The 21651-nt window shown below is 50.3% G+C and overlaps 1 protein-coding gene across 1 annotated transcript in view; it reads left to right on the forward strand.

Moving 5' to 3' along the window:
- Positions 1–695: 695 nt before the first annotated feature.
- LOC147634117 (3-oxoacyl-[acyl-carrier-protein] reductase 4-like) overlaps positions 696–21651 on the forward strand; it is a 51990-nt gene continuing 31034 nt past the window's right edge. The window contains exon 1 of the mRNA XM_086805231.1: positions 696–1199. Within this exon, the coding sequence (XP_086661357.1) occupies positions 899–1199 (301 nt within the window). The 5' untranslated portion in view covers positions 696–898. The remainder of the gene's footprint in view (positions 1200–21651) is intronic.

The raw sequence follows: 21651 nt of genomic DNA on the forward strand, positions 1-21651 counted from the left end.
GTCTACTACTACTTAAGCCCAACTAACACTACCTACTGCCAATGTTAATTCAACACTACTACTACTACTTTGGCTAAGGTAAATTTAACTCAACTAAAAGCCCAACTAACACTACCTCTACTACTTAAAGCCCAACTAACACTACCTCTACTACTTAAAGCCCAAATAACACTACCTATTGCCAATGTTAATTCAACACTACCTACTATTTTGACTAATGTAAATCTAACACTACGTCTACTACTTAAAGCCCAACTAACACTGCCTACTTTACTACTTAAAGCCCAACTAACACTACCTATTGCTGATGTTAATTTAAGACTACCAAATACTTTGGCTAACTCAACTAAAAGTTAACAACCACAATAAATACATAACCTAATTAGACTAACAATTCACACTCTCACATTATTAAAATAAGCTATGCACTCCCAACTATTTAATGACACTAAAAACAAATCTTAAACATATCTAGAATGGAAAAAAAATTAAAATTAAATCACAAAATCCCGACACCATTGGATCACAAGGTTGTTGTGACCCAAAAAGAGTGGATGCACAAAAATCCACCCACTCTCTAGAATGTCTTGCAAAGGGCAAGTTTTATTTTTTGAGGAAGACTTGAAATTAATAGTAAATAAATATTTACACTTGGCTTGTGTGTGTACAACTCACACACACCGCCACCAACAATTTGTACAAGGGTGCACATCCACCATAGTGCGCGGCGAAGGCGAAGATCGAAAACAGAGAACCTTGGGATAAAATCGTCCTCTTCTACCAATTGAGGCTACTACCAATAAGAGGCTTTAAAAAGTGCAGGCTTCCTTTGTCCACATTTTCATGGGGCTTTGTCCAACATTTTCATGGGGGACGTTGTGATTGTCGTAGGGGTTTGATGTACACGAGGTTGGCAGGCACAAAGTGCTTCTCTCCCTCTCAAGTAAAACCCTCCATAGTACCCACCTACCACCCTCCCTTTCTCCGTGCAGCTGTGTGTTTTCTCTCCTCAATTCCTGCACACACACATTCAGAGATGGCTGCCTCCGCCATAGCTTCGTCCCCTTCCTCTTGTTTCCTGCAGGCGGCCGCCTCCTCTTTCGTCAAGCTCCCCGCCTTTTCAGCCCGCACCTCGCCTGCTGTAGCACGATCGATTCAGCTCCGCTCTCATGCTCTCAGACTTCCCCCCAGATCCATCGGTAAGTCATTCTTTTTTTAATGGAAAATCAGGGCAAAATGAAGGCATACCACAAACATTTACAATCAGGACATACATGTACTATAAGGCATACATCAGATTAGGGCATACATAGGCATGCATCGAATCAGGGGATACATAGGGCATGCATCAATCCAGGGCACACATAAGGCACATTGTCAATTAGATGCACGTGAAGGACATACGTCAAATTAGGGCAGAGCTCGATCACATTTAAAATCAGGGCAGAGCTCTCTGACATTGTGAATTAGAGGATATGCAATACATGCAGATTTTCTCTTTCATGTGGTAGATGGAAGAATTAGGGTAGAATGGAACATGTAGTACATATGGAGACTTAGGGCAAAGTGAGAAAACTAGGGCAGGACTTAAATGAGGGCAGAGTTCTTTAGCACAGTCAGGGCTCATGTAGTTGGAGATTTCGTCTTTTATATTGGGAATCATGGCATAAAACATCAAATGAAGCTGTCGGTGGGCTCTTGCCCAAGTGTTTACCTCACGATTCACCCTACCCAAGGCATTGCGAGTTCAAAAGCTGAGAACTCATGCCAAAGAAATTTTTTTCAAATACAGCTCTTCTGTCTGAGTCCCCTCCTACTCTGCAGGAAGTCCATTAATGGCACATGCATCCTGCATGCAGCACACCATGCAGTCATCATTCATTGAGATTATGGGGTTCCAAACTACCTCTTCAAGGTGCCTTGATACATTGTAGTCATGTTTAGCTTCATATGCGAATCATTCGTCCTATGGAGATTGGCTTTCCTAAAGCTGGTCCAATGACTGAGAAAAAGAGCCAGTATTTTTGTATCTTATGTCAGATCTGGTTTTTGCATGGTATCAGATCAGATTTTTTTCAGTCATGCTTTGCTAGGGCTCACTAGGGCATGACTCGTTCTCTCCTTTAGGTTTAGGTCTTTAGTTGTATGGGCTCTTAAATTCCCTGATTATGAAGATCATTATTGAACCAATTCTAAGGGGACCACTGCATGCTTGTCTTAGACATTCGGGTACAGTTTGGATTTTCTCTACATGCACATGGGCTGTTACAGCACCTTGTGCAGGATAGTTGCGGCCATGGCTTCATGGTTAGGCACAAGGAATCACACATGTTACAGTGGGTTAGCTAGCCAATTAACCATAACTGCTCTCATGTATAGGTATCGAGCTCACAAGTGGTTAGTCATCTTGCATGATGTAGAGATTCCTAGGCTGCCTTGTGGCTTTGCATACTTGCGTAATGCTTAGTTAGCCAACCAGAGCTAGCCGTCGTAGAGGTTCCCATGCTGACTCATGGCTGTCATGCCTGCGTGATGTCCCAGATGCATGGGTTGAAAAGTCATGCTGCCACGAGGGATGGAGCTGGGCATTCTGGCCATCATGCCTACATGGTGTCCATCTTTTTTTTTTCTTTGCGGGGAATGGGAGTGTGCATAATGGAGCAGCTGGTGCATGAAAGGTTTACTTCCAAACCCCAAAACAACACCACAAGGTAATTGTTTCAAAGCATCCAATCTGTGGGGTCAGCCATGCTTTGTTCAAGCAGACTTATCCGTGTCCCATCTGTCGCATCAGTCAATACATTGTTCGGGTGTGTGCCATGCAAAGACCTGGACCAGTGCACGCTTGTCTTGTTTAGGTACCCTCGTGTTATTTCTTTTCCTATTGTCATGTGCACCTTGCACTTGGCTGCCAGGTGGCATATTAATCACCATATGTGCCAATTTTGGGTTAGTGAAATGCACCCCGTTGTGAGCCCTAGTCCAGGGACATGGCAAGCCAATCACCATCAGGGTAGGCTTGGGCAAGCCCAGGCAGTTTTTAGTGTGTGAAGCCTGCACAGTTTTGTAACCCACTTGGAATTGATGTGTGTACAAATGTCATGGTAGCTCATTAGGCCAAGTGCCAGGCGCCCGCTAACATCAAGGCAGACAAGTGGGGCAGATCTTTTGCCTAGGAAGGGGTAGATCTCCATGACGTGTTTCAGCCCGCTGGTGCCCCTGAATAGCACACGTGTGGGTCTTCTACTGTATGAACAATTTCAGAAAGACCACCACAGCCATGTGTATACAGGCAGACAGTGCTGTACAGCAGCCCAGAAGCATGCTACAGTCCACGCCGCTCTCTCTTTCTCTTCCTCCTCATAGGTGTCCCTTTCATGCATGCGCCAGGGTTTATCCCCTTCCTGTGTCATCTTCTCAACATGAGGCACTGCTGTCATAGCCATGTGCACACAAAAAGGATCCAGCAGAGTGCCAAAAAGCAAGAACTCCTACGCATAATCAAACGCATAGAATTCTGATCTCTACAGAACTCGACCAGCCCTATGTATGCCACAGAAACACAGTCCATACCTTTTTTTCACGATTGCGACTAAGGCCACAGGGCTTCATTCACAAGTTACAACCGCACCCACAAAATTCAGGTCAGAAGACAAGCAAACTCAAGCAGACAGCCAAAGTCAAAAAAGCTCTTGCTTGTGTGTGTGTCATAGTAACAGGGGACACCCGTCCCGGGCCTTAGGGACGGGGGAACCCCGTTCCGGCCTCCCTTGCACACGGGAATGCGTCCCTCTGCAGGGGGGACGTCCCATGTGCCGTCCCTCACAAGGGGATGGCTGTCCCATATCAGGGGACGTCTTAAATTTGTGGGACGGGAGGTGTTTGGGGACGTGAAATTTTTTTTGGAAGGCTTTGCCTCTTAGGTTTTAAGTTTTAAGTTTTAATGTTTTAAAAAAAGCCTATCTAAAGGCTTATGTGCGAATCTTTGTTGTGCACACTTGCTCTCTTCCATCTCTCCTCTGGAGTGTGCAAACTGCACACTACACAAGTTCTTGAGGCTTGAGTGTGCCAAAGCTCCATCTAAGTTGCCATCAGCCTTCAATGGCCTCTTCCTCGCGAGCACCAGCAGTCCGTGTTGGGGGCAAGGGTTCAGGTTGGTCTTGGTAGGAAGAGGTGAATGCCCATAGACACGTCCCGTCCCCGTCCCCGTTCCCTGCCTCCGGGCGTTCCCCATCCACAAACCCTTCCCCGTTCCCGTTCCCGTCCCCCGACCCATGTGACATGTGGACTATGGTGTGTGTGTGTGTGTGTGTGCGCGCGCGCGCACACACACATACACACGCGCACACATACATACATATATATATATATAATATTATATATATATATATAATATTATATATTATATATAATATTATATATATATATAAATATTATATATATATAATATTATATATATATAATATTATATATATATATAATATTATATATTATATATAATATTATATATATATATATAAATATTATATATATATATAATATTATATATATATAATAATATATATATAATATTATATATATATATATGTATGTATGTATGTGCGCACATACATACATACATATATATATATATATATATATATATATATATATATATATATATTCACTCGCGCACATACATACATACATATATATATATATATATATGTGTGTGTGTGTGTGTGTGTGTGTGTGTCACCAGCTTGGACATTTCCAAGTATGAAAGGGGTTTGGTGGACTCCAGGATGTCTAAATATTTGGAAAGTACAAGCTTTGGGAATGGGGGATTATCCTAGAATACAAAGGACCACACTCCTAAAATTTAGGAGAGTTGCTATTTTTGGTCCGACTCCGATGAAAATTCTGTTCGCGTCATTACATCACAAATTGAGCAGATACCAAGAGTTGGCAAAGTGCCTATGACAGAATGTCTACTAGTTGGGATATTTTTAGAGATAAAGTTTATGGAAGGACCCATCTCTTAGATTGGGACATGTGGCAAGAAAGTGGATCAAAGTGAGACAAGTAGCCTGACACTTGTTAGAAAGTGGATCAAAGTGAAACAAGTAGCCTCACACTTGTCACTCCAACTATTGTGTGGCTCTCCACTTGTCATTGTAGCCTTCTCTTGCCATTTTAGCTCATGGGAGGCCCAAATCTATAAATTGGAGCCCTTTCTCTTCATTAATAGAGGCTCTCTTGCTGCACACTAGCCTCTATCACCGTTATAGGCTGCCCTAATGATCGCTACTCTCTTTCTCTCTCTCTCTTTCTCTCTTTCTTGAAGGCTGTCCATGAATAATACCGGCTGTTGGGAATTGTTTTGGAGGCTTCCATCGCGAAGAAATACTGAAGGCAAGGGTATTTAATCATTTATTATGATTTCTAGCCATTGTACTTGTTGTACTAGCCTTTGTACCTACTGTACCAGCCATTGTACGGGTTGTACCAGTCCTTGTACTTGTTGCACTTGCTGTACCACCCATTGTACCGACTGTACCAGCTTCTATACTTGTTGTACCAGCCACTGTACCTATTGTACCAATCACTGTACATGGAGAGTTGTACTTGCTGTACCAGCTCTATTTTTTTTTTGGAAAAACGATCCTTCTATTAGTTAATGAGAAAACGCCATAAGGCTACAAAGCTCACCTCACAAGGAGGGATAAAACACACAGTGAACACCTGAGCTCCACCCCCGTGGCTGGCCGCTCTCTGGGGGGGGGCTACCTAGTAGTACATGTGGGAGGTGAGAAGAGCCAAACTGGAGGCCTATGGTGCCAAGTGACATCCTCGCCCCTCGCGATGAGGAAAGGGCCAGGCTGCCAAGTGCGGAGGAAAGCCTTGCGGCGACCTCTCATGCGATCCGAGTCGCCCTGAAGTTTCTCCCAGTGTCCTCTCAAGGTGTGAATGATGTCCACCCAGAGGGCCTGTATGACCTCCGCCGGTGGAGTCGCCTGGCGGTCAATGGCCTCCCTGCATCGGGCTCTCCATATGTGCCAAGCCGTCATGCTGCTGATCATCTCCCATCTGTGCCGGTCCCCCTCCTGGGAGACTGCCGAAGAGAAGTCTGGCGTCGGAACCACCGCCATCGCCCTCTCAGAGACTTGGATGGTCGCACTGCCAGGGACGTCCTCATATCCAAGGGCCGGGCCGCTGTCTGTGGCCCAAGCCACCGCACCCCACGTCACCATCATCTCACCTGGCGAGCCTGCAAAAACTATCCTGAGAGTGCGCTGCCAGACTTGCTGTGCCTGTGGGCAATCCCATAAGCAGTGCCGCTGCGACTCCTGTGCATGGCCGCACCGAGGGCAGGACGCTGGGTGTCTGCCAAAAGCTAGCCAGGCCCCCACAGCCAGTCCTCTATGCGCTGTAAGCTAGAGAAAAAGCGTCACCTTCCGGGGCCGGAAGCTGGCCCAAAGGCGCTGCCAGAAGTCCCTAAGGAAGGCAGGGGAGAGCCCCTGTCGCTGCCAATGCTCGGCCGCCGCCGGGGTGCCCGCTATCCTGTGCCTCTGAATCCGTCGCCCCAGCCTCGCTGTGTACTGAAAAAAGGGGATGCCTGGGCTGGTAGGGGCCGAGTAGGGATCTCGCCAAAACCACTCACCTGGATCCCACTGAAGGCGAATAAGAGGCTTGCTGTCCCAAGCCCATAATCTCCAAGAAAAGTCCTCCCCTATCGAGGCCGGTGAGGGGTCTACATGCCACTGTCTCTGATGAAAGCCGACCACCCGCACCCTCTGAAAAATACAACCCTGGAGCTCATCCAAATCTAGTCGTGTCCTCTGAAGCTGGCCACCCTCTCCCACCTCGAAAGTGAGTGGGGCGACTCTCTCTGCTGAGCCGTAGACCGCTAGAAGGATCTCATGCCGAGTAAAGACGCCCATCCACTGTGGAGGTGGAGGGTCCTGTACTGGGGTCCGCCACTCCCGGGGGATGGCCGCCTCAATGTCCTGCCTCATCAACTCTCTGCCCCTCATCCCGCTGAGTCTCCTCTCTTGAGCCTCTAGAGGCAGCTGCTGAAAACATATCCAGTCGTCTAGGGACTGGGTTGGGCCGGAGCTCAACGGGCCCCACGACACGTGAGACCCCGTTCCAACCATATGACCACTGGGAAGTCGGATCAAGGGGTTCCAGATCAATGGCTGCCTCAGGCGCTCCTCATCGGTGCCCCGGGGGAGTCTGGAAGAGTGACGGCCTCAGATGCGCCCAGGCCCTCAGAAGGCTAGCTGCAAAACGCTCCTCGAAGCCAAGGCCCACTCCTCTGGATTGCTGCTCTGTAAAGATCCACCTGATGCTGGGGGTCCAAGGGCCGCTAAGAGGAGGAGTGCGGCTGAGAATCCTGGAAACAAGAAACTCCTTCCACGGCTCAGCGCCTGGTAGGAGGCCACGAACCACCAACTTGCCAAGCAAAGCTCGGCTTTGGCAAATAGGATCAACAATGCCCAGGCCGCCTCTCTCCCTCGGCTGAGTGATCACAGCCCATGCCACCTTGGCCCTAGCGGGCCGCCCGTCGCCACCGGACCAAAGAAAGTTCCTGATGAGCCTCTGCACCTGGCCAATGCACGCCCGAGAGAAGGCCCAGCAAGAAGTGATGTACCACATGGTAGCAAGCAGAACCTGGTTGGCCACAACCACTCGGCCAGCCAGAGATAAACGAGCGGTACTCCAATACAGAAGCTTCTTCCGAATGCTCAGAAGAAGGGGGGCTATCTGCTGCTCCGGAGATATGTCAATGCCCACATATTATCCCAAATAGCGCACTGTAGTGCCGGGGGGCAGCCACTGAAAACCATCAAAACTGGCCTCCAAGTCGGGGGGGGGCATAGAACTGACCCACAACCCACACGACTTGTGCCAGTTGATCAAAGCGCCCGAAGCTCTGCAAAACCTGTCCATGGCTGAGGCGAAGCGGCGGAGGTTCTCCTCTCCTTCCTGAAGATAGACAGCAGTGTCATCCGCAAACTCCGAGTCTAGGAGCTCCTCCGAAGTGCGGATGGGGAGCTGGAGGCCCCGCAAACCTGTATCCTGTGCCGTCAAAAAAGTGCTCATGGCCTCCGCCACAAAAAGAAAAAGAAAGGGCGCCAAGGGGCACCCCTGCCGCACCGAGCGCGAGAGCTGGAACCCCTCTCCGCGCACGCCCTGTATCAGCACCTGGCTATGAGCCGATGTGTAGAGTGCAGAGACCCCACGGATCCATTGAGGGGGGAAGCCCATCCTCTCCATAGTGCCTTCCAAGAAGGCCCAGTCCACCCGATCATATGCCTTCTCAAAGTCGAGAAGGAGCGAGATCCTCCTGCCGAAATCTAGCCAAAGCCGTAGCCTCCCAGAAAGAGAAGATGTTATCCAGGATGCTCCTATCCTGGATAAAGCCTGTCTGCGTGGAGTGGATGATGTCCGGAAGGTGAGGCTGAAGCCGCCTGTTGATCGCCTTAGCTAGGACCTTGTAGGCCGTGCCTAGCAAGGTGATCGGTCTCCACTGTCTAATCTCCAGTCTGTCTCCTCCCTCTTTGGGGATCAAGTGAATCAACCCCTCTGCCATGCTGTTTGGCATGTCTCCCGACTCCATAATCTCCTGGAATGCCAATCTGAAACCCCTATGCAAGAGACCCCAGTACCTCTGGAAGAAAGCCACTGAGAGACCGTCCTCTCCTGGGCATTTGCCTCGAGGAAGTGCCTGAAGAGCCTCCTCCAGTTCCGTATCCGAGAAGGGGGAGAGAAGGGAGTGCTGCAAATGGGCCGGCACAACCGGTCTCGTGAAGCTCCAGATTGCCTCCCGAGCCTCTCTCACCCTGTCATCTGCTGGTTCAGCAGAGAGCAGATCCCTGTAAAAATCTGTGGCTATCGCCCGAACCCTGGGGGGATCCACCACAACCTGGCCATCAGCCTGCCGAAGACGCCTGAGACCCTCTCGTCTGAAGCGAGGCCCTGTTGCCTCAAAGAAATCTCGAGTCACTCTGTCTCCAACCTGTGTCCAAAAAGAAGCCCGAGCATGGAATCGGAACTCCACCCTCCTCTCCTCGATGGATCTGATCTCTGTGCGAGCTGACTCCATCTGCTCTGAAATCCAAGGGCTCGTAGGATCCCTCTCCTGGAGTCTCTGAAGGGACGCTAGACTCCTCCGCAGGCTCCTCTCCTGCTCTCTGAAGGCCTCCAGATGGTCCAGGGCAGCCTGTCTGAGCATCCTACTGATCTCCTGCAAGCCCCTGGCAAGATCGCTGGCTGCCGATCCTCTCCTGAACTGCAGCTCCTGCCAGACCTGCTCAACTCTGGTCGCAATCTCGGGCTCCTCTATGAGACAATCTGGAATCTGGACGCTCTGGCCTCGCTCTCCTCTCGTAGGGTCCTCGATCTAGAGAAGCACTCGAAAGTGGTCTGAAAACGAGGAGCCCAAGTATGCCCACAGTGCCACCTCTATCACAAGCCCACTCATCAATGTAAAACCTGTCGATGTGGGAAAGGTTAACTCCTGTGGCCCGTCTATCCGAGCGCGAGAAAGATAAACTCCCCTGCAACCTGCCAAACTCCGAGAGAGGCCACGGATCCTGGCCTGTCACCTGCAACACTAGTTCCTCCCAGGCAGGGAGCTCCGGCCCATGAATGGTCTCCTGGCTGCCCCCCATCCTGTCCTCTGCATCCTCCAGCATGTTGCAATCCCCCCCTAGGCACCAATGGTCTGCCACGGGGAGGGACTGCCTAATGGTGCTCCAGAACTCGACTCTCCCGGTCGCCCCATTAGGGGCGTAGAAGTTGAGGAAGCCAATGCGGTCTTCCCCAACCTGAAGGATGATCCACTGCGCTCGACCCTGGACCAGAATGCCAGAATCCACAACCTCGGATAGAAGCTGCTCGCTGACTGAGATGCATACTCCACCCTGGTTCCCCTGGGAGCCATATGCCGGTGACCAAAAAGTGTGACTCCTGCCTGGCAAGATCTTCCCGCAGGTGCGGGTACGCCCGGCAGAAAGGTGGTGTTCCTGGATGAAAAGGATATCTATGGGTCCTCCAACGAGAGCCCTCTGGATCTCCTGGCGAAGTCTGCCCCGACCAATGTAGCAGCGATGTCCACCGAGACCCTCATGGATGAGCTATGGCAAGTGAAGCAGCCGCCACTAGCTCACCCCTCTCAGCCGGCCCGGATGATCTGCCCTCCACTCTGTGAGTCTTGGGCGCCGGCTTGGAGGGAGAATAGTCACTGTCTGTCCGGGTGCGGAGTCTCTCCAAAAAGAGGGTGACCTGTCTCTATGTCCAGCCCCACTCCGCCTTCGCCCTGTCCAGGGCATAGGCGTGAGACCAATCCTCTGCATATATGTATCTAAAGGTAGGCTGCACCCTCGGGGCGGCATGGAGGAGAATCAGTAGCACCGCCTCAACAGAGGTGTGGACCGGATCCGCCCGCCAATCTCCTATACCAAACAAGCTCATGCGGGTTGAGTGTAATCGGGTCTGCAGTAGGTCCGTGAGCCCCAAGTCACTGAAGTGGTGAGAAAACTCCAGTATCTGATCACGCAAAACTTCCTCTACAGAGTTGCAATCCCATGCTGTGTCTGGGGCAACACTGAGAGGAAAGGAGAAGGCCACCATGCTGCTCACCACTGAAGGAGAGCGAGAGGGATGGCACACCACGCAAACTCGCAAGGGCGCGACCAGTGTCTCGAACGGGCCAGCATCCACCTGGAGGCACCTGAAAAAACCGTAATCCACTGGGAGCCCCATCACTCGCGGGGGCCCCCCAGGGGAGGCTGGAGAGAACTTTGTGGCGGGCGAAGCTAAGATCGCCATCTCCACCGGCCCGGAGTGGCGGTGGAACAGCCGCCGCTGGACTGAACTCTGGCCTACCCAGCTGCGCTGCCCCGGGGCAGTGGGTGGTCTGGCGGGGAGAGGCATCTGCCAGAGGATAGGTGTCAGGGGGGGCCGCCGGGGGAGGCGGGAGGGGGGGGGGCTGGGGGGGGGAGAGGGGGGGGTGGAAGGAGTGCTCTCCGGGTGAGGGGAAGAGGAGCCGGGTGTCGCAGAGCGCGGCCCGGGATCCTCAGGAATCTGCTCCATGGAGGGGGCGGGCCCCCCCGCGGGGGGAGGCGGGAGCGGGGTCTCCACGTGGGGGGCTCCACCGGCGGCCTCAACGGGCACTGAGTCTGAATCCTCGTCCATCGGGGTGGGACCTGCTGGCCACCTATCCCTGACTGGGCAGGAGGAAGACCCGGGCCTTACATGTACGAGTGTCCGGTCTAAAAGACCGTGATGATGCGGAAGGGGAAACCAAGGAGCTCTTCTCTATGATGGGCATTGAAGCCACGCACACAAAGGCATGGAGAGTGGGAAAGAAGAGAGAAGGTAGTGGTGGCGAATCTTCTAAGGAGAGAGCACTTATCATTCGTTTCCCCTCCATGGAAGTGAAGAAGGACTTCTTGAAGAGACGTCCTACACTCAAGAAGACGGGAATATTTCTTGGAGATGACCTCACACTCTCGCAACTTGCTCACATGAAAGAAGTTATGCCAGAGATAAGGGCAGCCCGAGAGAAAGGGAAAGTGGCCTTCTATAGAGATGGTAGAGTGGTGATTATGGAGAGGCGCTCTTCATGACGGCGCGAGACCTATGGGACTACACTCAAAGTTGCTATTTGGAATTGTAATGGATCTCTACGTCTTGATGTAGGGGCTTTTGAGGATAGTTTCACTGGGAGGGACATCATCTTCTACTGTGAGACGCATCAGGCTCCTGGACAGTCCATGCCACATGTTAGTGGATACCGATGGGAGACAGCTTGTAGACAGGAGACTCGTTCAGAGCATAGAGGATGGGGCTCAGGAGGAGTGGCAGTATTGTTTAGAGAGGAGCTACAGCCACTGATACATATAGTCCGCAGAGATGAGCAGGCTAGGTACATGTGGGTTAGACTGAGGCCAGGGACGGGCAGATATCTCTACATTGCTATATGCTATTTTGCTCTTAGTACATCAGTGTATGCATCACCTAGCGAGCAGTCTCCCTTTTCTATTTTGGATGATGATATTTGGGAGTTCTCCAGGGATGGTGACATCATTCTCCTGGGGGACTTCAATGCCAGGACCGCCCATAACCAGACAGTATTTTATGATACCTCAGAGGAGATGTTGAGGGAGCTTGATGTTAGGGATATGGGCCTATCTAGACTATCACAGGATGAGGAACATACAGTGTATGGGCGGTATTTGATAGACATGGGGACTGCACATGGATTGGCCATCCTGAATGGCCTACAGAGATTCCCGACATCGGGCGGTTTCACTTGCTTTCCACATAGGCATGGTGCTAGTACAGTGGACTATGTTATGGCTCAGCCCAGTCTCATTCCCTCTTTTCAAGATTTTATGGTAGGCACTAGGCCGGTTGGAATAGCAGTGGATCATGCTATCTTGTCCTTCACTCTCACATTTCAGTTCAGCACCGCTCCATTGGGACAGGTCTCCACACACACTCGTTATACCTTTACGAGGGAGACTGACACCGTGTACACGGATGAGATATACAGACGCTTATGTGCCGAGGAGCCGGGACGGCCATTAGATGAGCTCACTCAGATATTGATAGATACGCTTCATGCTGCAGCATTAGAGGCATATCCCCATAGTCAGCCTACATGGAGACGATTTGGGAACATGCCCCAGAACAGTTGGTATGATGAGGAGTGTAGAGAGATGAGGATCAGATTACAGAGAGAGGTGCTCATGGGTGTTACCACTCACAGACAGTCACACGGATTACCTTCCGGCACCTAGTGCGACGGAAGAAGAGGGCTTATCTTGCTCAGTTAGAGAGGGATTTGTATCAGTTATTTATGAGTCGGGACTCAGGCGAGGCATGGAGACTATTTCATGAGCATTCACCATCACCAGCCATTACCTCCACAGAGATTTGGGGTGAGTATGCAGCATCCCTGTACACAGCAGCAGGACAGCCGCCCCTGCCAGACCCATCGGAGCCATGCCCAGAGACATGTGCTTTCTTTACTGCTGAGATGGTAAAGAAAGCTATTGACAGGATGAGGACTGGGAGAGCATATGATCATGATGGTTTGGTAGCAGAGCACTTTATTCATGCCAGAGATATGCTTGCAGAGCTTATTGCTATGATGTTTAACCGAGCCATGTGTGAGGGTTTTCCTGAGACTTGGAATATGTCCACGATTGTGCCTATCTTCAAGTTAGGGGATCCCATGCTTCCTGGGAATTATCGTACCATCATGATTGGTCACACATTGGCTAGATTATATGCATCTGTTCTTGAGCAGGAGTTGAGTAGATGGGCAGAGAGAGAGGGCATACGTGCATCAGGGCAGGCAGGGTTCAGGAGAGGTTTCTCCACTCTTGACCATATCTTGACACTCAGAGCTATTATTGAGGAGGGCAGATTATATGGCAGGAGGATTTATTGTTGCTTTGTGGATTTCCGCAAAGCCTTTGACACAGTACCGAGAGCCAGATTGATGCGCAGACTACAGGAGATGGGAGTGCCCACAGAGCTGATTTGGGGAATCATGGCTTTATACAAGACAGTTGTGGGACAGGTACGTACTACTCAGGGTATATCTGAGATGGCTCACTCCACTATTGGAGTGAAACAGGGCTGCCCCCTTTCTCCCACCTTATTTGGAATGTACGTGGATGAGGTTTTAGACTATGTAGAGCGGGAGGGTGACAGCGGAGCACAGCTAGCAGGGACATGGATTCTGCTGTTATTGTATGTTGATGATATTGTGCTGATCTCAGATTCTCCAGAGGGGATGCAGCGTCATTTGGATGCATTGCACACATTTGCACAGGACAGTGGATTGTCTGTTAACCTTGGTAAAACCAAGGTGATGGTGTTTAACACCACAGCACAGTGGGTTAGGAGGTCAGTACCCACCTTTACATATGGTCAGGAGACAGTGGAGTATACAGATGCATATACTTACCTTGGTGTGGTTTTCAGTGGCCCACTATTTTCCTTGAGGAGAGCAGCGGAGACCAGATTGACCAGAGCTTATGGAGCATTGGGGAGACTAGAGAGGATATGTTCGCAGGTTCAGTTTCACGAACCTCGAACAAAGCTCTGGCTCTTTGACACTTTGGTCACTTCAGCCATGCTGTATGGAGTGGAGATATGGGGACCCTCAGTGGATCACCACAGCCGAGCTGGTAGCACTGATGGATGGAGACATATGGAGAGGCCCTTGGTTTCTATGATTTCCCGGATGATTAGGGCCAAGGCCTCCGTACCACATGATATTATCCGTGCAGAGATGGCTGCCCCCCCATTGGTGGTAGAGGCACTCACTCGATCAGTCTCCTTTATACATAGCACTTGGGCTCTCCCTAGAGACAGATATGCTCGCTTAGCCCTGGAGTCTTCACGACAGTTGGCATCACAGGGAGACGGATCATGTTGGTATGCATAGATGACAGCTTGGTTCCAGTTGCATGGCTTTAGTATGGAAAGGCTACCTCCATTTCAGTACTCCCTGGATGCACCCTCCCTCTCTCTCACACGGGTAGAGATTACCAGACTTATCAGGCAGGACTTGATTCAGCTGGACACTAGGAGGACATGGATACAGCCGACACAGGAGCTTGGTACGAAGATGGCTTTCTATAGGGATCATCTTCTCCAGCTCACGCAGGATGGGTTTGTGATTAGACCCAGCTACATGGATACTCATCTTTCTCATGGGGTACGGTGTGTTATTGGTCAGATGCGCACATCCTCACACCAGCTAGAGATTGAGACTGGCAGATTCAGAGGAGTACCAGCTGAGGCCAGGATTTGTCAGCTATGCCAGATGGAGCCAGAGACAGAGTTACATTACATATGTCACTGTCCAGTATATTATGAGATATGAGGCTGTTTTCACTGCCTGTTTAGAGAGGGTTTCGGACCACTTTCTAGAGTCATGAGATACCAGGATCAGAGATGCCTCGGATTATACTTGCTGGAGCTTCGTAGACATAGAGAGGGTCTCTTGAGAGGGACGGGATCAGAGAGGGAGACACACCTACAGAGGCAGATTACAGACTTCTTTCGACCAAAGATTGAGCAGTCAGGCCAGCAGGCATTGCAGCTAGCCCCAGAGTATAGCCGCACTAGAGGTACACTGATTGCGGGCTATAGAGCTGGGGCGGTCCAGGCGCCCCAAGATGAGAGGCCCATCTCGACACCGGCGGAGACTACAACAGAGGATCAGGACCATACTAGCACGGCATGGGAGACGTCCAGTCAGAGTACTCACCATGGAGGACATTGAGGATATCCGCCATCGACCGATGAGAGACATCTTTGGATAGTGATGTGTATGATGCTTACCTTTGTTGCTAGAGTTTTCCTCCCAGATGTTATCCATTAGGAGCTCCTAGTACTGTACTTTTCCTCACAGTTATTTCAGTTTCAGTTAGTTGTTTTTAGCTTTTCTTACACAGACATTGTATCAGATCCACCAATTGTTGTAACCTTTTTGGTCTCATAGGTCATTTTGGCCTTTTGAAGACGTTAATATATCATTTCATTTCATTTCATTTCTCTCTCATTTCTGTGTGAGCTTCTCTACCCTGCACCTAACCCTAATGTGCAGGTTTGTGTGTGAGTGTGTGAGTCCAACACCCAACATTTGGTATCAGAGCTGGGAGTTGGGAGCTGGCCTTGGAAAACTGCAGCTGGAAAAAAACCCTGCGAAATTCCGTCGAAAATAGGCGTTCCGTCCGTCGCCTGCGTTTTTCCGTCAACGCTGTGTTTTTCCGTCGCCGGATTGTCTGGTTCCGTCGGCGCTCCTCCGTCCAGCCACCAGAATCGGGCGGCACTAGTGGAGAGCCCACCGCCGCCGCCCAGCTCGCGGGCGGATCCTCCACTTCCGACCGGCGTCCTGTTCCGTCAACGCCCAGGTGCGCCTCCGCTCCGTCGCAGCAGCCGCCGGCCCACCGTTGTGTCGACCCCCCGTTCCGTCGAGCCCGTCTCTGCCACGTCGACGGTCGATACCTCCCGCTCCGCCCTGGCCTCGTCCGTTCTGCTGCTGCTCCGTCCCCACCAGCACCCGTTGCCGTTCCTGCTCTGGCCGTCCTATGTCGGCGACTCCAGGCGCCCTCTGTTCGCTCCCAACGCTAGCCCACGACTGCCTCGTGGCCTTTGTTCGCCGCCTCCGCCTACCTCATCGCTAGCGACTCCAGCTCGCCTAGCTGGCTCCAGCATGCCTGCTCACCTAGCCAGCGCCCGTCTGCTATTCTCCCGCCTACGACTGGCCCGTCGGCTGCCCACAGCCATCTGCTCGCCCGACACCAGCGTCCAGCGCTCGTTTCTGCTGGTCCGCCTCTGCTGGTCCGCCACCGCCCAGAGCACGCATCCGTCCTCTGCAACGACTCCCTACAACACCCAACATTGCATCGACTCCCTCCAACGCCTTCACCTGCAACGACTCCCTTCAACAAGGTCTCTTCCCGGCTGCCCAGGTACCTTTGTTTCAACAAACAGAAAAATAAACATTTGGTTTGGAGGCAGATTTTGCTTTGAAGATTTGAAAGCTTGCAGGTGGTACAGGATTCAGGCAAATTTGGGGGATTTCTCAATTTCAGGACAAATTGCAATTTGGGGGTTTTTGAAATTGAGGTCAAAATCAGCAAATTGAACCTCTCATTTGCAGAAATTTGGGGGTTTTCAAAATTGAGGTCAAAATTGGCAAATTGAACCTCTTTCACTTGCAGAAATTTGGGGCTTTTGTGAAAATTGGCCAATTAGATGCACATTGAAGCGATTGGAGTGCATAAAAATTGGGGATTTTCAGATTGGAGCATGTAATTGGGCATTACAGCTGCGATTTGTCGCGTATGTATACACATTGAGTGTAATTGGACAATTTGGTGCAGGTTTACACTTGCTTTGGTTTGCAGGCATACATTTGCACAGGACATTTGGTTGCCTGGCAGTGCACATTGGTGCTTGGTTTGCTTGCAGTTATACTTTGTTGACATGGCACAGAATGCTACAGATGTATTTGGTGTGCTCACCCAGGAGGACAGGCTAGATGGATCTGACTACTCCCTCTGGAGTTTTATGATCCGTAATTTGCTGGTAGCCAAAGGACTTTGGGGCATCGTGTGTGGTGATGACACACGCCCACATACCATTCAGCCAGCCACGCCTCAAAGGGGAGGTGCTCAAAGAGCTCCTGATGTAGATCCTGCTCCCACACAAGAGCAGAAGAGATGGGTCTCTAGAGATGCACAGGCCATGTCATTGATAGCCCTTTCAGTGAAAAGGACTATTATTCCGCACATTCGTTCATGCAAGACGTCGAAGCTTGCATGGGACACATTGGAAGCAATGTATCAGGTACGCAACGAGGCAAGAGTTGCCTACTTGAAGAGGCAATTGGATCTTCTTTCTATGGATGTGGGTGACTCCATGGCAGATCATCTCACCAAAGTGAAAGATTTGCAGGAACAATTGCTAAACATTGATGAGGTTATCCCAGACAAACAGACGGTCACCAACACTCTTCATTCTTTACCGCCTTCCTACTTGGGCTTTCACACCTCTCTCAACCTCTCAATGAGAGGAGGTGGTGATCCCGTCACTTTTGAAGAGCTCGTGGGTTTACTCTTGCATGAAGAGCAAACAAGAGCAAACTTATCGAGCAACCGTGGTGGAGAAAAGGCATTTACAGCCAAGGATAAGGGTAAAGCAAAGAGCTTTAGGCATGGGGGACAACAGTCTAGCAAGGCTGGTCATGGACAGCCCTCTTGTTGTCAAATCCCCACGGATCCCCTCGTGGATCGATCTCGGTTCGAAACTCGAATCCTGCAAACAAACGAACAAACAAACAAGCAAGGGGGTGGAGCATAGTAGCAGGGGAACGCCGTTTCCACCCCTTGGGAACGGTGGAACGCGTTCCCCCAAGGCTGAGATGCCTAAACCGGGTGGAACGTGCATGGGGGAACGATTTGGCATGGGAACGGCCAGGGGAACGTGGGGGAACGTGGGGGAACGGTTTCATGGAACGTTTGGCTGCCGTTCCCCCTTTGGGGAACGTTTTTTATGTTTGGCCAAGAAAACAAAAAAAAAAAAGAGAAAAAGTGTACCTGTTGTTGTGAGCCGCCTGTGGATATCCTTGAGCGACGTACCCTATTGTCGCCTGCCCACGTACTTCCTAGGCCCGTGCGGCGTGGGTACTTGACAGCTCTGAGTCACGAGTGGGCTCCTCTCTGGAGTCTCTTTAGACTTTGACTCCTACTTTCCAAGGCAAGGCAGCAAGGCTACTTACTTTTCCCTCTCTTTCTCTCTCTCGTTCCCCCTTACCGTTCCCCCTCGTTTTCATTCCCCTTGTGGCCCGTTCCCGTTCCCCTAATGGGGCTTTCGTTCCGTTCCCGTTCCCGTTCTGTTGCTACTATGGGGTGCAGGCCTGACTCACCTCCCAACCATGACAGCCGTGGGCAAGCCCACAGTCTTGGCTGTCCCCACCGAGCCACGAGCTGAGCTAACTAGGTTGACGTACCGACCAATCTCCTCCTCGCGATGTCCCATACCGCCACGAAGCTGCCCTCGCGGGCCTCGAGACTGCTGCCGACCTCGGCTGCATAAAGCAGGTGCACGTCTGCACTAGATCCAAGCTCCAAGACCATAGAGCTCTCACAAACTCGCGAGACTCGCTATATTACAATAACTAACCTTGGCCACCCTTTTATAGGCTCTTGGCCGGTCATCGGGCGTCCACACTTGGCCGCCCGTCCGTCCATACTTGGGTGCCCGCCTGTTAGTATATCCCTAACTCAGCTCGTCAATCAGCCTGCCTAGTTCCAAGCTTCCCCAAGCCTCGAAACTAGTCTGCATGCGTATAGCACACGGTAGATACACACTGTGCACATGACATACTCCCCTTCCTCTAAGAGCTCACTCCTGAGCTCACTAAAAAGCCAGGGTAATCTCTCTGAAGAGTAGTCAATGTCTCCCATGTAGCGTCCTCCTCAACACGATCCTTCCACTTGATCTTGTATTCTGTGATAAGCGTATTACGCAGTCTTCGTTCACGAAATCCAAGAATCTTTTCAGGTTCGTGTGGAACAAATGTCATGTCCTGGACATCTATAATTTCTTGAGGAGTAACTAACTGATCTGCTCCACCCAGTACTTCCTTAAGTCTACTGACATGAAGTATAGGATGAACTTTCACATGAGAAGGCAAATCCAATTCATATGCAACTGAACCAATCCGTCGTGTAACACGAAATGGTCCACAGTATCTAGGGGATAATTTCGGAGATCTACCTGTTCGTAAAGTCTCGGAATCTTTCGGAACTCGCAAATTGAAACCGGCCTCCGATAGAAAACCAGAGTGCGGTAGGAGCAATCACCCGTCCACTTGTAGTCTAGATGAGAAACACAACACAGATTGGAGCTAGAGTGCCCAAATCTGAAAACACAGCGACACCTGTTGGCCCCAAAGCTTGGCGCCCCTTGCGGTATTTCTTTATTCAATTAAAATAATATGTATGGCTGAGTACAACACAAAAACCAGCCAAGAGTTTACACCTGTAAGTCCAATCTGACTGCCCACAAATCCTTCTCAGCACAGAGGATCTATGCACACAGATCTGTGTCCTCAAGCAACACACTGTGCCTCCCTCTGATCAGCCAAGATCACAAAGCAGGCCAGCCATGGGCATACATCTGGCATAACTCAAGAGCATGATACATCTTCTCAGCTCAAACATACATGTGCTGTCCAATCTCTGTCTTAATCCCTTGTCAATCTGCCAAACCCCTCCTCTCACAAGGAGCCAGATAACACATACCTGCAGCAGACATCAAGCAGTAGAAAGAGAGATGGAAGAACAGAAACAGAGCTTACCAAGTTCAGCTCGTGAAACAACACTGGAGGAAGCAACAGCACCAATCTGTGCCTGCAGGCACTTGAATCCACAACCCTGCTTCACACGTGTGCTTGCACTTGCCTGTATCCTCCTCCTGATGCTCACTCCTATGCTGTCCTTGAAAATACAGATCTGAAAATCAGCACAGTACCCGTCTGTACCGCCTCGGGATACGTGCCAGGCGTTGTACTTGCATAAACAGCCTGCTGTCCACTTCTGTACCTGCCTGAATCAGCATACACAGTTCTGTCCAGCACCCTGAAAAGCGCCGCCTGCAGCTACAGAATTCAGAAAAGCATGTGCAGCCCTGTCCGTACACTGTACGGCTGTCGTACAGGGCTGTACGGCCTGTGTACTTGCTGGTACAGCCTGTACTGGCCTGTGCGCAGAGTTCCCAGCAGCAGTCTGTGCGCAGCCAGCCACAGAGAAGAAAGAGAGAGAGAGTATTTGCCCAGTTCTGGCCGTACAGTGCTGTACGGCTGATTCCACTCAGAAAAACAGCAACCAGACTGGTCTTCAGCAGCCGCCTCCTTCTTCCTGTGCTTTTCCACGCTAGTTCTCAAGCGCATGAGGGAACTCCTCCTTTTGCTACACGATTCCCCAAAAAGGGAAGAGAGAGAGAGAAGAGAGAGAAAACTCCTCCCCAATTTAATCCCTAGGGCCCCAACTTAAATAAGTTCCTAGGGCCACTAAGGCCTAGGGGCAAACTCCAATAAACATTAAAACTTAATGTTTTTAGTTCCCCCCTTCACACCTAGGGATGTCCACACATCTTAAACACTGTCCGGGCACCCCCCATGTGAATCATAAAATATTCTGACTCTGCAACCACCATGCCCACACTTGTCCTGCTCCATTTTCACAGGGCCATGACACAAATACACCATCATTCCTTCAGAGAACTCTCTAGGTGAACGATGTCTATTAGAATAAAACCTGTCTCGGTCTTGAGCACTTCTAATAGATTCCTTCGCAACTTGTAACATTTCCTGCATATCTTGCAAAAAATTACGTGCTGCATCATGCTGAAGTCCTGAGAATCCTACTGTAACAGGTGATCTAGGTTGAAAACCATACATAAGCATGAAAGGACTAAACCCTGTACTCGTATGCTTAGTACTGTTATATGCAAATTCTAACAAAGGAAGATAATCCTCCCATGAACTCTGTCTTTTGGATACATATGCTCGAAGCATATCCTCCAAAGTCTGATTCACTCTTTCAGTCTGGCCATCAGATTGAGGATGATCAGAGGAACTCAAATTCAAAGTTGTTTCCAACTTCTCAAAAACAAGTTTCCAAAAATCACTCGTAAACTTAGAGTCCCTATCACTGACTATGTCCTGCGGTAACCCGTACAGTCTAAACAATTGCTCGATAAACTGCCGAGCTAATTGCGTAGCTGTAATAGTCTTTCGGGTTGGTAAAAATCTAGCCATTTCGTGGCCTTGATGTGTTCTTGGCAATCCGGTAATAAAATCCATGGAAATACTTTCCCATTTATTACCTAGGATTTGCAAAGGATGCAACAACCCAGCCTGTCTAAAGCGTTCAGCTTTATTTGCCTGACAAATCTATCACTTGAGAACATAATCTTCTACATACCCTTTCATCTTCGGCCAATAAAAAGTGTGTTTCACTAATGATAGTGTCCTGTGTACCCCAAGGTGTCCAGCAAAAGGGGCGTCGTGACACTCCCTCAGAATCTTGAACCTAATGTCCGGGATCTGTGGTACACAAATTT

The sequence above is a fragment of the Cibotium barometz genome, chromosome 11 (assembly GCF_041138505.1).
Source record: "Cibotium barometz isolate CiBa-2024 chromosome 11, ASM4113850v1, whole genome shotgun sequence".
Classification (NCBI taxonomy): Eukaryota; Viridiplantae; Streptophyta; class Polypodiopsida; order Cyatheales; family Cibotiaceae; genus Cibotium; species Cibotium barometz.